The sequence below is a fragment of the Puntigrus tetrazona genome, chromosome 3 (genome assembly GCF_018831695.1).
Source record: "Puntigrus tetrazona isolate hp1 chromosome 3, ASM1883169v1, whole genome shotgun sequence".
Taxonomy (NCBI): Eukaryota; Metazoa; Chordata; class Actinopteri; order Cypriniformes; family Cyprinidae; genus Puntigrus; species Puntigrus tetrazona.
In genome coordinates this window covers 26,858,589-26,872,963 of record NC_056701.1, presented here as the reverse complement: position 1 = coordinate 26,872,963, position 14,375 = coordinate 26,858,589, and the positions used below count along the sequence as shown (strand labels likewise).

The 14,375-nt window shown below is 39.5% G+C and overlaps 1 protein-coding gene across 7 annotated transcripts in view; it reads right to left on the bottom strand.

Moving 5' to 3' along the window:
* The window catches only part of LOC122339380 (caskin-2), a 45,990-nt gene extending 33,074 nt beyond the window's left edge, over positions 1–12,916 (bottom strand). For 3 of the 7 annotated variants that reach the window (XM_043233937.1, XM_043233939.1, XM_043233941.1), the window contains exons 1-2: positions 12,555–12,916; positions 8,736–9,272 (exon numbers count right to left, since the gene is read on the bottom strand). In XM_043233937.1, the coding sequence (XP_043089872.1) occupies positions 8,736–8,829 (94 nt within the window). In that variant the 5' untranslated portion in view covers positions 8,830–9,272; positions 12,555–12,916. Of the gene's footprint in view, positions 1–8,735; positions 9,273–12,554 lie in introns of those variants that run through there. The other 4 variants (XM_043233940.1, XM_043233943.1, XM_043233938.1 and 1 more) reach the window with 3 other exon arrangements.
* Positions 12,917–14,375: the final 1,459 nt, after the last annotated feature.

Here is a 14,375-nt window from a genome sequence, read left to right as displayed (position 1 = left end):
AATGCAAGTGGTTAGTAACGCAGCAATTGCTTTGAAACTGCTTTAGGTTTTGAAACCATATTTAGGGTTAATAAGGTGGAATGCAAAACAAGATGATATCAGAGGCTATGTAACATGCAAATGCCCCGAGCTCTTAATGTGGCTGTGGGTGTGTGATGCACATGGACAAGGCAAATAGTCAACTGCAAAAAACTACAGCAGGCCTGTTTCTGTGTGACTTCTCTCAATCCAGCATTGACGAACAGTTGACTCAGCAGAACGTTCATTTTGTCATTTCAGCACAGGTTACCACACTGATGATGGTTATGACTTAGGAAGAGATCGAGAACTGCTGACAGTGTGGTACATAATGATGTGGAGATGTTTTTCTAAGCATGCTTTGCCAGTAGTCATTAAGCTAACACTTTTATCTAACTTGACTAACAGCACACTTATTACTGTTTTAGCCCTCTAAAAGTAACCTGTCATTAAGTGTCTTCAACAAGGGTGTAATGATGATTTTACGATAAGTTAAAATCCTTGTTTCTATTAAGTGCAACGCAAAAAGCTGTTAAAATGATAAAGATACTGGGCAATATAGATGTGAGTGGTGGCTACGATCAAATCTCATTTTAGTGCTAACATTTCAGCTATTCATCTAAAATTACCTTTATTTTAAAAGGTCCACTTCATTATAAAATGCCCCAAAAAACATTTTTAGGATTTTACATGAATATTAGAACATAGCCTTTTTTAGGCTACGTAGACTACATTGTTAAGCAAACCTTTTGTATGCTGTTTATAATGACTGACAAAGACCTAATTTGTGTTTTATTTTATAGTTTAATGTTAATTTTAGAACAATTCTAGCGACTCGAAGACAATGGAAGCGGCCAAAACCAGCAAAAGAGCAATCACTATGAGAAGCCTGTGATCAGAATAAAAAGAAAAGAAGAAACAGAATAGTAGATAGAATAGAAAAAAAAATCTAGTGATTGAGGTTAAGGTTAAAATACTTTTGCAATACTTTCTTGGCCAAATGACGCATACATCAGCTTAAACTGTTACCCAACACCCCCCACACACAGGAACATGCTGCCTTTTTTGTTCCCAGGACGAAAAGGAAATTCACACCCCATGCTTTGTTCAGTAAAGCCTTTTTCCTCCTATCCCAAACTTTCATCGCTTTCCCCAGAATCCACTCCCACTCTGTTCCACTGAGATCACGTGCTGCTGGCGTGTGATTGACCGTATCCGTCTGAGATACGCAGGCGCTGCAGGAGATAAGGTGACAGATTAACAGCACCAGCGATGCCTAGAGCCGTTCTCCGGCCGCATCTGTGCTCTGGCTCGCACCCGTTCATCATCATTTGAAAAGAGCTGGAGCGTTTCCATTTCTCCCGTTAAGACACTTTAAAGAGCCCATAAAAACAAAATTAGTGTTTAGTGGCTTTGAGTCCACATCTATTAGCTTTGAGGTCAGCTCTATGTTAGAGGGATTTTTGAAGTTCAAATAACTCTTTCAGGAAATCAGGCCAAACGTACTGAGCTTGTTTGAAGGGGTTTATATATATTTTTGCTGGTTAAAAATGTATTAGGGAAAGGAATTAAATAGCATTTCAAAATATCATTTTATACCAAGCATCATATAGATCATTTGAATTTATAACTTGTGAGCATCATTTAACCAAATGCAATATTTTATAAAGTTATGATAAATATTACTATTATAAATATTATTATTATATTTGATTTTTGCTTATAGCTACAGAAAAACAACGTGAAATAGATATAAAATTTCATGCGACGACTAATTTATCAATGCTTCCTGATACTTAATTACTAATTGAGTTTATTATTTGATTTCACTCATCTGTAAAGCTATTAATACAATTTTACAAATAGATTTATGTTACGCTGCCAGGTTCTACTTTTGCCGCTACTCAGGGCCGACAACATGGACAACATTGGTGGACACACTGCGTATGTGGTGTTGGTGAACCAATCAAATTTTGAGGACCGGAACGCACTTCAGAATAACAAAACATATAGCTCGGTTAGTATTTGTTGATTCTTGTTACTCTTCAGTCGTAACATTGCCGGATTATCGGATATTACAGTTAACTGTACCGGCATCTGTCAATGATAAAACATATCGCTCTCTACTCTAACATACTGCACAGTGCAGTGCACCAGTATTGTGTTGCAAAGTTCACAGCCTCTTCCTCTGCAGCTCCACGGCTGTCTCAACACAGAACGTCTTGCAGTACCTGTTGAACGCATTCATTCAAACTCCATTAGAGGACACAGAGAGCGCCGTGGGGCGTACATTCCCTCTAGCTGACATCATCTTGCCTATTCTTGTGCATTTTTTTCCCTCTCATTCAAAGTTTGGAGTGTTATGTCGCAGCCTGGACAATGGTTGGCACGCTCAGAGAATGAGGAATGCCAGAGAAATATCTGTGAAATACTGTTAGGCTCCAGCTCAAGGCAGCTGCGGCTCATAAGTCACTGCGTACAGTGTTCTGAGGTAACACTGACCCTTTTTCCACATGCACTACCAGATCCTGCTCCTGCATTCCTGTGTGGAAAAGAAACGTGGCGGAGTCACGCACAGCCATGCTCGTATGGGGCAGGGCTCCGGCATTAATTGACTGCAGCGTTACGGAGCTCTGCTGGGGTCTTACTTAAGAGCTGTGCGCACTTACGGTAACTTTCCATACCTAAATGCAGCCAAAAAAACAGACAAGCTGTTTGTGCGTGTAAGCTAAACTGCAGCAAAGCAGGGCTTGAGACACACCGTTCTAAGGGTTTATTCAGCGTTATGATGGCCTCAGGCAAGACTGCAGCACTCTTCTGAGTATAAGTCATCTGTGTCAGGAAGATAACGTTTGTATACTCATTCAGAGGCAGAAAATAATTGCAGTAATCTCAAAGCTTATCTGTGACGTGCCAAAGACTGCATCTGTGTCTGATGGACACAACAAATGCAGGATAAGGAGATAAGACACTACAGAAAATAAACAGTGTGCGGGTCAAACACACACACAGGATGCCATTCAAATGCTCAGCTTGAATGCTGATTTATTATTTTCACAATGTGATAATGTTTCAGGACGCTGTTTCATGTGGAGGTCGCTCAGAAAACAGCCATTTTTGAAAGTGTTTTTGGGGTGTGATATTAACAGCAAAGACAATAATTAATTATTACAAGAGATTTCCTTTTAAAATAAACATTGTTCTTTTGAACTGTATATTCAAATATCTTGAAAAAGAAATGATCACAGATAGAAATTTCAGGTGATAATAGATGCATCATATAGGGATCCTGTATGACAGCACCTGACATGCTCTCAAGATGTTTCTCTTTAGCGAGCCAATTAAACATTTAGCAGGCAAGTGGCAGACTCGACAGACAACCGCCGTACAGAGACAGAATTTCACAGTCTGTCAAAAGAGGTTTTTACAAGTCCCCTTCAATATGTGGCCCCCTACCAAAATGAGAAAATCTCATTAGTTTCCCCTGCTGCCATTAGTCGTGGTGGGGGATGCGTGATATTAAGGAGCATCCCATAAACATGCAGTTAAACCACCAACTAATGAATGAAAACCACTACAGTGGCTCTTTCAGAGGATCAAAAGAAATCATCTGTGACTCTGATGTAGAGCGCCGTCATTACAAACTGAGAAACCACCACCGGCTCTTTGAGACCCATTCAAACGTGCGCCCCATCTGGTGGGGACTGATCAAAACCACATTGACTAAAATGAGTATTAAACAAGAGAAAACGCTTGATGAATTGTTTGCACCTTGGATGCACCAAGGTGCTGGAGGTTAGCAGTGGGTGGTATGACCAAGATCTAATTTTGTAATAAAAAACTATGATGGAAATTAAAAAGACAATTGGCTTCTATATTAAATAACCGTGAGGTAATGGCTATTTTTGGATTACGCAATTAAATGCATCACAATGCCACTATATCTCAGTTCATTCTCTGGAACGAGGATAAACACGCTTTGTGTCGACCAACAATGTGCTTTGTGTGGACAATAACTGAGTGCCAAGAGCACGAAACCAAAGAAGTTCAAAAAACATTCGGAAACCCAACTCTCAAACTATAAAGACTGTAAACAATGCTTCTGCTGTTGTTTATTTACATAATTCTTGATTGTAGTTACGCATTTTGCTCCGGTTCACCAGCCGCTATAAGGAAATAACAAGAAGAACAATAACGTGCAGTAAACCTGTTTGCACTACAAACCACTGTTTCATAATTAAGATCATACACTAAAATAAAATGGTGGCAAGACTTACCAATTTGCAATATTAAGCAGCAAAACAAACATTTTTAAAATAGCTGGAAGCAAATGAGACCAGAAGCAAAATATATAAAATTGACAAATGCCCAATTTTTATGTAAGAAATAATATTCATAGGGACTAACTCTCACTGTTAACTAGTCGCTTTTTAGCATTAACGTATCGACCGTTTATTAGTAGTTATAAAGTACATGTTCTGCATGACCATTTTCTACATCCCTAATCCTACTCAATACCTAAACCTAACAACTACCTTACTAACTAGAAATAAGCAGCGGAGTTTAAGGCAAAAGTCATATTTAATGGTTTGTTAATAGCAAGAATTGGACCTTTGCTTATCATCAGCAAGGATGATAAGCAAAGCTGTATTTATTTGATTAAAATACGGTAAATATGGGTAGCTGATGTATCAATGTGTCCTATGCCATGACAGAAAAATGTAAAAAAAAAAAAACATTGAAGATAATCCTCTCTCAAGCTATTTGCAACACTAAAGTCCGAAGCATTTAATTGATGTGTTAAAAAATAAATACAACCTCATGTTGTGTCAATCACTTTTACACCGAAGCTTTCATCTATTATAAAAATATTCGGATCAGGATCAATTTCCAATTTACGCATCCATTGCATGCATTGTAATAGGAAGGATGAAGAATATGAATAAAAACAGATATTTTTTCTCATGTTATTTGCGTACATTTTTTTTTTCAGCATTTTTGTTATGTCACACCAGGACATTTTATTTGTCAACTACCCATGCATATTTTCTAATATTTTTATAGCTTAATTTATTGTAAAATGTAATTCATTCGTGTGATGCAAAGCCAAACTTTTAGCATCGTCACTCCGTTCTTCAGTGTTACATGATCCATCAGAAATCATTCTAATACACGTCCTGAACTTGCCGTTTGAACACCTGGTCGCAAAGTCTTCTCCCTTGGGCTTTTGTTTGGACTTAAGCTTCAGGGTTTGATTTCCAAGGCCGCCGAGAGGTCAGTTTGATAACTCAGCACCACCTCAGCTATTCTTTACCCAAGTGTGTGCAAACACGCACCGATAGCGCTGCCACTTCAAGAGTCTGACCCGATCTCGTCTATAACCTCTTCTTTTGTCTTTTCGGTCCAGAATCAACGCCTGGCTCATTGTGCGAGTGGCACGCAGGCTGAGTAATTGCGCCATAATGTCATCTTCAGTGCGCTAAGGGTCATAAACGCTCTCATACAGTCATTAACACGCGGCGGGGCTTTTGTGGCCCTCACGCTCCGGGCCGTAGAAGACCCGGCCAGCTGACTAGTCTACCCAGCATGCCTCCGCCCCACGTCCCTGTCGCTTTGTCTCAGTCCCTGAGGGGCCGCGCCGTAGCCTGTCAGATTACCCACCATCCTTTGTTCGCGCTCGCAGCTTTACTAATTCATCACCTTGTGCTTCGTACACGTGCTCATCAAGGCCGAGCAACAAAAACAACACCCCCTATTGCATCCGTTGCTTGACATCTGCCAGCGCAGGTTTGCTTTCACACCACTTCAGCCTCTCATAAATCACGATGAAGACCCAGATGGTGGTCATACAGATTATTGAGCGTAGAGAGACCCCGGCACATGGGCGCTTCTTATCATGTGCTGTTCTTATCATGACCTATTTTAGATCTCCGTGTTTATATCTGTGGAAAGTTCTCAGGGTGAGTCAGGAGCACGTCCGATATGCTGACTACGGACTACCGCCTACCGCTGACTTTCTGGATGGATTTCTTTTGCTCCCTTTTTTCTTTCCACCGTCCCGATAACAGATGGAGGTTTGAGGTTAGAGGGGATTGTACAGTAATTTGTTTGTGCGTTTAATAATGCTCCTTGGTGTAATCCTTTATTATTTCAGATTTTATCCCAGACATTTGATCCTTTAAGTCCTGTTGTCTTTAGTGCTGAGATGTTTGTTGGCATAAATGTTATTCAAAGGGAACTACATGCAACATGACAGCAAACAATAAAATTATTTATTTTTTTGGCAGGCTGCTGTGACTGACAGGCACGTTTTGGTTTTTTTTGGTTTCTGTTTCTGCTGCTTCGACTGAGCGTCTCCACCCAAAGTGAAATTTCCTCTAAAATCCTATTGTACGTGCAGAATTTCCTCTGTCGGTGTAGAAAACTGTGCCACGTCCAGTTAGGCCACAGTGGATATTGCTCTTCAAGAGAGGGATCAGTAAGATTTTTTTAATAAAATGTATAGTTTTATTAATCATCGAGACATTAGACTAATGCTGCAAAAGATTTTAAATAAAGTGTGTCCTTTTGTGTAACTTTATATAAATCAAAACAATCCTGTAGGGAAATAAATCACTAAATATTAAGCAGCTCAACTGTTTTTAAAACTGATAACAATAATAAATGATTCTTGATCAGCAAATCAGAAGGTGCAAGATTGGTTTCAATACTCTTTCCCAAGAGGTACAGGCAAATATACAGCCAGCCTGACATATATAGACACCTGCCCAACAAGAGAACCCAAACTTCAAAAGACAAAGTGCCCTGTGTTCTAATGGATAATTACAAGTGCCTTCACAAACATGTGAAAAGGTCATCTGCAAGGTGCAAAGTATATTTAGGGCTACGTTTGTTCCAGGTGTGAAGGTGTGCATTTAGCCTGAGAATTTTTTGTCTGTCTCGTGGTGTATAAAGTCTTAAAAACAAAGGTGCTTCACGATGGCATCGAAGAACCCTTTTGTCTAAACGGTTCCATAAAGATCCTTTTCTTCAGATTACAAAAAGTTAAGCTTTTACTGAATGGTTCTATGTGGAACCAAAAATGGTTCTTCTTTGCCGTCGTTCTGAAGAACTTATTAGTAATCTGAAGAAGATATTTATCACATTAAATTTAAATGTTATATTATTATTACATTCAAAAGTTTGGGGTCTTTATGCTTACTAAAGGTTAATATGATGATAAACACAGTAAAAAGAGTAACAACACTTCTTTACCATAGTAAAACCACAGTAATATACAGCTTTTAGTGGCATATTGCCCTTATAACTGTCTTCATATGTTATCACAGTAGACTCCGACAGAGAAAAATACCCCATTTCTCTTCTGACGCCAATCAGTTTGGGAGGTCTTATTGGGGTGGAGCACCTCTTCGCCTTTACAGACTCTCATCGCACCACATCACAGAAAACCTAGGGTCTTCATGCTGGAGTTGAGTGCCTACAGCTCGCTCTCAATGCACTGTCATAAAGAGATAAAAGTACAACGCAAACACAGAGTCTGTTGATGTTATCAGGACCCAGTTGGCAAGGTGTTCCAAAGGCCGAGCAAACTGCTCTTAAAGAAACCACAATCCTGGAGAAACAATACACTTCCAGCAAAGACTAACTGGTGGGCCTGGGTAAACAGGCATCGGTGGGGTTCTCCGAGCAGTTCATTCATGTTAGGCCATTAGAAAGCTAAAGTGCACAGAGATACGCTTAACCAAAACAACGGACACCATTGATCACTGTTGAGCAGACAAGCAGTCCTGAACTTTGACCCTATGAAAATAAGCTCTTATCATCAACCAATGAAACGAAAAGAAAATGTCTCTGTGTTAGTAAATAAGGGCAAATGTGGTTAATCTCTGTTGACTTCATTTGTCAAGAATATGTCTGCAAGAACTCTGCAACAATTCTGCAGAAAGATATGAACTCTTCATATCGCCACCCACTGCATGTTTGTTCATTAAATATTGTGGCTAATTTCATCACGCTTTCAACCATGCTTTCCCATATCCAAATGGTTAGTTAACCACAATTGGCCTCACTGACTCACCATTATTCCAAATCTGCATGACCTTTTTTGTTCAGTGGAACAAGACAGTAGAATGTTAGCACACTGTAGACTAAATATTCAAGTCTGTAACTCACTATAGTGAGGAACATAGTGTACAAGCATTATGGACTACTTTTATTTATTGATTTATACATTTGTGGATCTTTAATAAATGCTCCTGGTCGCAGTTTACTTTCACAGTGCGAAAAAGAGCAGCATGAACATTCTACTAAATATCTTTGTTTGTGTCATACAGGTTTAGAATGACTTGAAGGTGGATAAATCATGACAAATTTCAGATTTATGTGTGAACTGTTCCTTAAAATCCAGCTTGCAGAATGTCCCTCACGATTCATGGAGATAATGTGGAAAATGGGCAGAATCAGTAAAGACGCGAGCACCAATTGAAATAATTTCAGGAAAAGCATTTTTAAAAGCAGAATTTTAAGTATATCACCCAGCTCTTGTCATGGGTATATAAATAACAGGATCATCAGAAGAACTTGTTCTCACAGTATACCTTTTAGCATAATGGTGGTAGGACAATGGCCAATGATGGTCTGCAAAAGCAAAGATCGTCACGAATACACATGATGTCAATTGTGATAATATGAACAGAAGATAATGTACTGGTACTCACTATTTTTGCTGGCTTTGACCTTGGCCAGCAGTTTCTGCGTAGTAGTAAGATCTCCATTCTTGACCGCTTGCAGAAGATCCTGCTCTTTTCCCATGATCTCCACCAGCTAGAACTCCACGAGCGTCCCACAAGAGTCCTGCTCCTCCCTTACACCTCCATACAGCGGCGCAACCGCGGCATGAACCTATCCCAGAATCCTCTTTTTCGGCAGTGCTACAGTTGAGGTAGGTGACAGCCAGACGTCTGAGGGAACCACAAGCAACCAGATATCCGTGCTTCTCCAACAATCACGTCATCAAAGTCAACAGACTTCAGCTCTCCGTTCGGTTATGGACAAGGGAAGGCCGGAGAAATGGAAAATCTATTTTGCCTTTATAAATTGCCTTCCGGTTTTTCGTTCTTAAGTTTCCAGAGCCTTTTCAGGGCTACGAAGTTGGTTTTGGTCGCGTGGAGCTCAGTTTCTGGGAAAGCAGAGGCCCTGCTGATGCTGTGGTTTAGAAAGTTGAGAAGACCGGAGTGGCACAAGCAGACCAAAACCTGGAAAAGAAGTGGGCAAGAAAAATAGTACTGTTAATACATCAGCCAAGTACAGTGCACGAGCAAAGAAGCCGAGAACAGAAGCCCACTATAAAGCTCTGACAGCAAGTCTATTGTGATCAAATAAAGACTCGTTTCACCCCTCTCAAGGAAAGGTTACAGGTAGATTATTTGTGCTTAAAGAGATAAAAACTGTAAATTTTGTTGTCATTTAGCCATCCATGTGACATGAACAATGAACAATACATTTATTACAGTATTTATTACTCTGGTAACACTTTATTTTACAGTTACATGCATGCATATTACTAAAATATTAGCCATTTATTAGTGCAAATTAAGCACATATTACATAAGGTCTCTTAAAATAGAAGTTATTTTGATCTTTTTTAGCCACAAAGCAATGTTAGTTTGCATAACAAGGCACGATTTCCTCAAAAAGCAGGACAACATTGAGTAGGCAACTATGCAACTGCAAATTTAAAATATGTCGGCCAAGCATTGGTGTCTGCATTTACATGCCTAATCCTGAATATGAGCAGCTGTAGTAGTAATAGTAGTAATTGCCTTGACTATTTTAAAAAACTGCTGACGGTGGTATTCCAAGTCTCAAATAACATTTAAACAAGCCAAAAGAAACATGCAAACTAAAAAAGTCTTGACGGCATACCATCTCAAACACACAAGCAAAAAAATAAAAAATAAATCATAGGCTTAACAGTAAGTGTGGTCAGCAAGGGCAAAGAAAAGAAAAAAACAACAATAACCATGTGCCGCGCAGCGCATGGCAACTCCGCATTCGGCGGTCAGGCTGCCCGGTGTCTCGGTCGCAGCGTGAGCATTAAATGAGCACCACACAACCGTCGCATAATCACTCCTCCATTATGTAACGCTGCACGGTCTTGCCTTCTCTACACACCCAAAAGACTGCAAAGCTGTCGCTCTCAATAGCTGTAATCACGTCCTCTTTCGTTTCCCTCAGGGCCAATAGTCTTTACGTGCCAAACCAACGTGCAAGCTTTTGAGGTGGAGCGCTGTTGTGATGGCTTTATGGCGTTTTGATTGAACTTTATGAGCTTGCTTACAGATGCTCTTTATCGTGAGGAAATCCGCAGCGCGAGAAAAGAGGAGGAACGGGACAGGTGAATGCGAGGGTGGATCGAACCGCTTTGACTGATGAAAATAACTCACAAACAGGAATAACGGTTGGACAAGCCCAGTGACTGGCCCTCATGTTTACAAACCATCGATTTAATTCCAGGGATGCAAAAAAAAAAAGCAATGGGTTAGTCGTTAATCATGGCCTGCTTCTGGGAAGTTTGTATCTGGGGGTTTGGAAGTGGTAATTACGGCGTCAGGTGTGTTCAAATCACATTGTGTCAATGCAGCTACTCTACAAAAAATAAATTATTGAACATTATGTGCATTTTGTCTCAGTTTCTAAAGATTTTCTAATCGGAACCATTACTTAATGTGAAGCTGCATTCATCCATATTTGTCAGGATCAAAGAAAACCCAACTTTTCCATCATAATTACATTTGTGCGCATTTAACTGATATATATGATCTTTTTCGAGATGACCTGAACACATCGGTCTTTATGAAACTGTCATAATTAGGCAGGTTTATGATTAACCAAATCCCCTAAGAAGATGAGCTTCCCAGAGGACTATTCCATGTTCAATAAAAACACCTCTACCCGGAGCAATAAATTAACGTTTTTCATAGTCGGACAATGTTTAACTTGACACATTCTTAAAAACTGGCGGGAAAAATGCAGGCGCCAAAAATGTATGGCTGTACTTGTACTGCTTTGAAATGGATCAATTTGCAAAGATGCAACTTCTCTCGTCTCTTCGACTAATCAACCATCACGACTCTTCATAATACTAAGGGTTCAAGGTTTGGCTGGTTTGGCAAATATTTCATTCTTCTACTAGAAATGTCCTGACTGATTGACAGTTAGAGCTGACATGATGCTGTTTTCTTGCAGCTTCAGAATGAATGGCGTTTACGGCTCAGGCGACAAATAAAGGTTCTATACCCCCTCTATAAAGAACATTTAACATCCACTGAACTTTTCAAATGCGCAAAATGTTCTTCACAGTGGAAAAATGTTCTTCAAATATGTTCTTCTGACTGTGGCACAAAAAAAACTCCAATTTAGCATCTTTATTTTTAAGAGCGTGTGACAAAAAGCAAAATCAGGAACTGAGTGAAGATGACGGGTTAGGGTTGACAGCGAGTAACCCCTATTGAGATGAATGGGGATGCTAATAGATGGCTTTCTGCAAGTATTACAAACCTCCTTGAGCTAAACAGAAGTTTCTGAACACCTACAGGTTCAGTCCTGGAGTAACCTGAGGTTGAGCAAGGATACCGTGGTGATGGATCAACTCTTCTAGGGTTTAAAGCTATATCTGGTTGGGTCAACACTTTATTTTGATGGTCCACTTTACACATTCTACTAACATTAAGTAACTTTGTAACTACATGTGAACTATATGTCAACTAATTATCATTCATTTACAACTGCATGTCTACTAACTCTCAGAGTAGACTGTTAGGGTAGGTTCAAGGTTAGCAGAATAAATAGTTTCTCACAGTATGTTGTGGACTCATCAAAATAAAGATATTAAGCAGACAGTCTATGACTGCTAGTTGCTTACTGTTGGTATAACGTCTACACTGGACTATCAAAGTAAAGTTTTACTTCATTAAGCGAGGTTTACTGCACAACCCCATTCGGTCCATACAGTAGGTGTCTAAGCACATGCCTGCCAAAATAAACAAACAATAATATATCCCATTTCTTTATTACACCATACAACCATGAACCAAACAATAGCTTCTGTATTTGAAGTTAAACGCATCTAACAGAACACTTTAAATTCAGTTTGTACAGTTGATAGAAATTTGGCAGATCTGCAGAGAAAATAAATCACCATGGTAACCACGGAGTCCGCCAAAATATCAGTTTTAGTTACTACAGCTTAACTGAGAGGTAAGTAGGTATCAGACGCCGAAAATAACAAATACATAAACAAACAGAGAGCTTACTGCACTCTATTACAACTTTACCAACTAAACCATCGCAGAAACTCCAATAAAAGTTAGTATTTTTGTTTGAGCAATCTACAAAATGAAACCATAATTCGGTGAAGTATCTATCAAACATTAGCGCGATAACTAGCGATTCAAACGCAGAGTACCACACAATGCGACTTTTCACAGTATCTTAATATTATTTATCGTCGGCAAAACTCCTTTATTAACACTTACCGTTAATTTAGCGTAAAGTACTCATTTTCGCCGTAGGCTGCTGCCACACGAGCGAGCCCGGGATCGGTCGCTGGTTCACTCTCTCCCGTCCAGACACTTCAGCAACAACAACAACAACGAGCTCAAAGTCACCTTTAGTCGACTCCTTGGCGATAAACGCGCCTCGCCGTGAGTGCGAGCGCCGCCGCGGCTTTCGCGAGCTGTTTTCCCGGCCGTCGGTGTCGATAAACTTCCAGCCCGAGCGTCGGCTGCGATCCGCGCGCGCGCGTGTTTCGGGCTCCGGCGGTGAGTGGAGTCTGGAGTCGAGCGGAGAGCGGAGAGCGGCTCCGGAGCGGCGCGATCCTCCCAGTGGGAGGGGGCTGCTCCGCCGCTGCCCCGCCGCAGCTCTGCCGCCCTCTGGGACCTCTCCGCCGCTCTGCCGCCACGCGACGCTCACCGGAGCCTCGTCTCATCTCTCTTAGAGGCTTTATTAGTACAGTACGACAATTAATAACACGTTAATCCACAAAATACATACAGCCTAGTCGTACAGTGCTGTATGCTTCTTATGTTTATGCTCGTCAAAAATATTACTGCAATTTAAATTAACACTTTTTTTATTTTAATATAATAATATATGAGCCTTGACCACAAAATCAGCCAGTTTTTTTTTTTTTTTTTTTTTTTTGGTTTGTTAGGACAGTACAATATTTGGTTAAGAGACAACTATTTAAGGATCTGCAACCTGAGGGTGCCAAAAACCTAAATATAACATAATCAAATGTAAAAGTCGTCCAAATTATGGTTCAGTGCATGTTCATAAACAAAAAAGTTGTTATATATTTATGGTAGTAAAAAAAAATAAATAGGGAAAATTAGCTTTACTTGATATCCTAATGATGGCATAAAAGAAAAACATAGATCATTTTGACCCATGTAGTATATTTTCGGCTATTGCTACAAATATACCTATTTTGTACTCCAGAGTAACTTATAATGTATTTCTGTAAAGAAAGACTGAATTTTCAGCATCATTAGTCTCAGTGTCACATGATCGTTTAGAAATCTTTCTAATGTGCTGATTTATATTCACTGCTGGAAACTTAACATTTCTGGGGGGCATGTGAATTTTGCTAAATAAAACATTTTAAAGCAAGAGCCTTTATTCAACATATTTTGTGTTACAATGAACAGTACTGAAATGCTTGTGGATATTTATTTCCTTCTTTTATTGATAAATTCATACTCATTCATCACTCAGATTTTACTTTTACTTTCCTATTCAAAAAGGCGATAGTAAAGTCTAAAGACATTGTTAGTGGTAAATACATAGTAAGAAAAGAGTTATATGTTGAATAAATGTTGTTCTTTTTTTTTTTTTTTTTTTTTTTAAATGCATTAATTAGTATAACAGGTTACAAAAAAAGCAGCACATTAGATTGATTTCTGAAGGATCGTGTGACTGGACTGATGAAAATAAATTATATTTTAAAGTATATTCAAATATGAAACCAACACTGAATCTGATCATTGCTATTTGTTAAGAAAACTTGCCCATAAACTACAACGGAAGCACGTTTACCAAATTAATTCCAAAAAGTCACCTTGTCTCAAGTGATTGAACGAGTGAACTAACCAGTGCGCCAGTCATGTTATTTTAATCATTCTCAAAACGCCTGAGCTAAAGATGGTACTTAAAGTAATTTGGTATAAACACCTCCCACAACTGTCTCACGGAAATGTATTCCAGAATGTAAAATAACCTGTCAGCTTTTGCTACTGCGTGCGTTGATTTTCACGCATCCAGGAATCTTCGCGTTGATTTTCACGCATCCTGGCGAA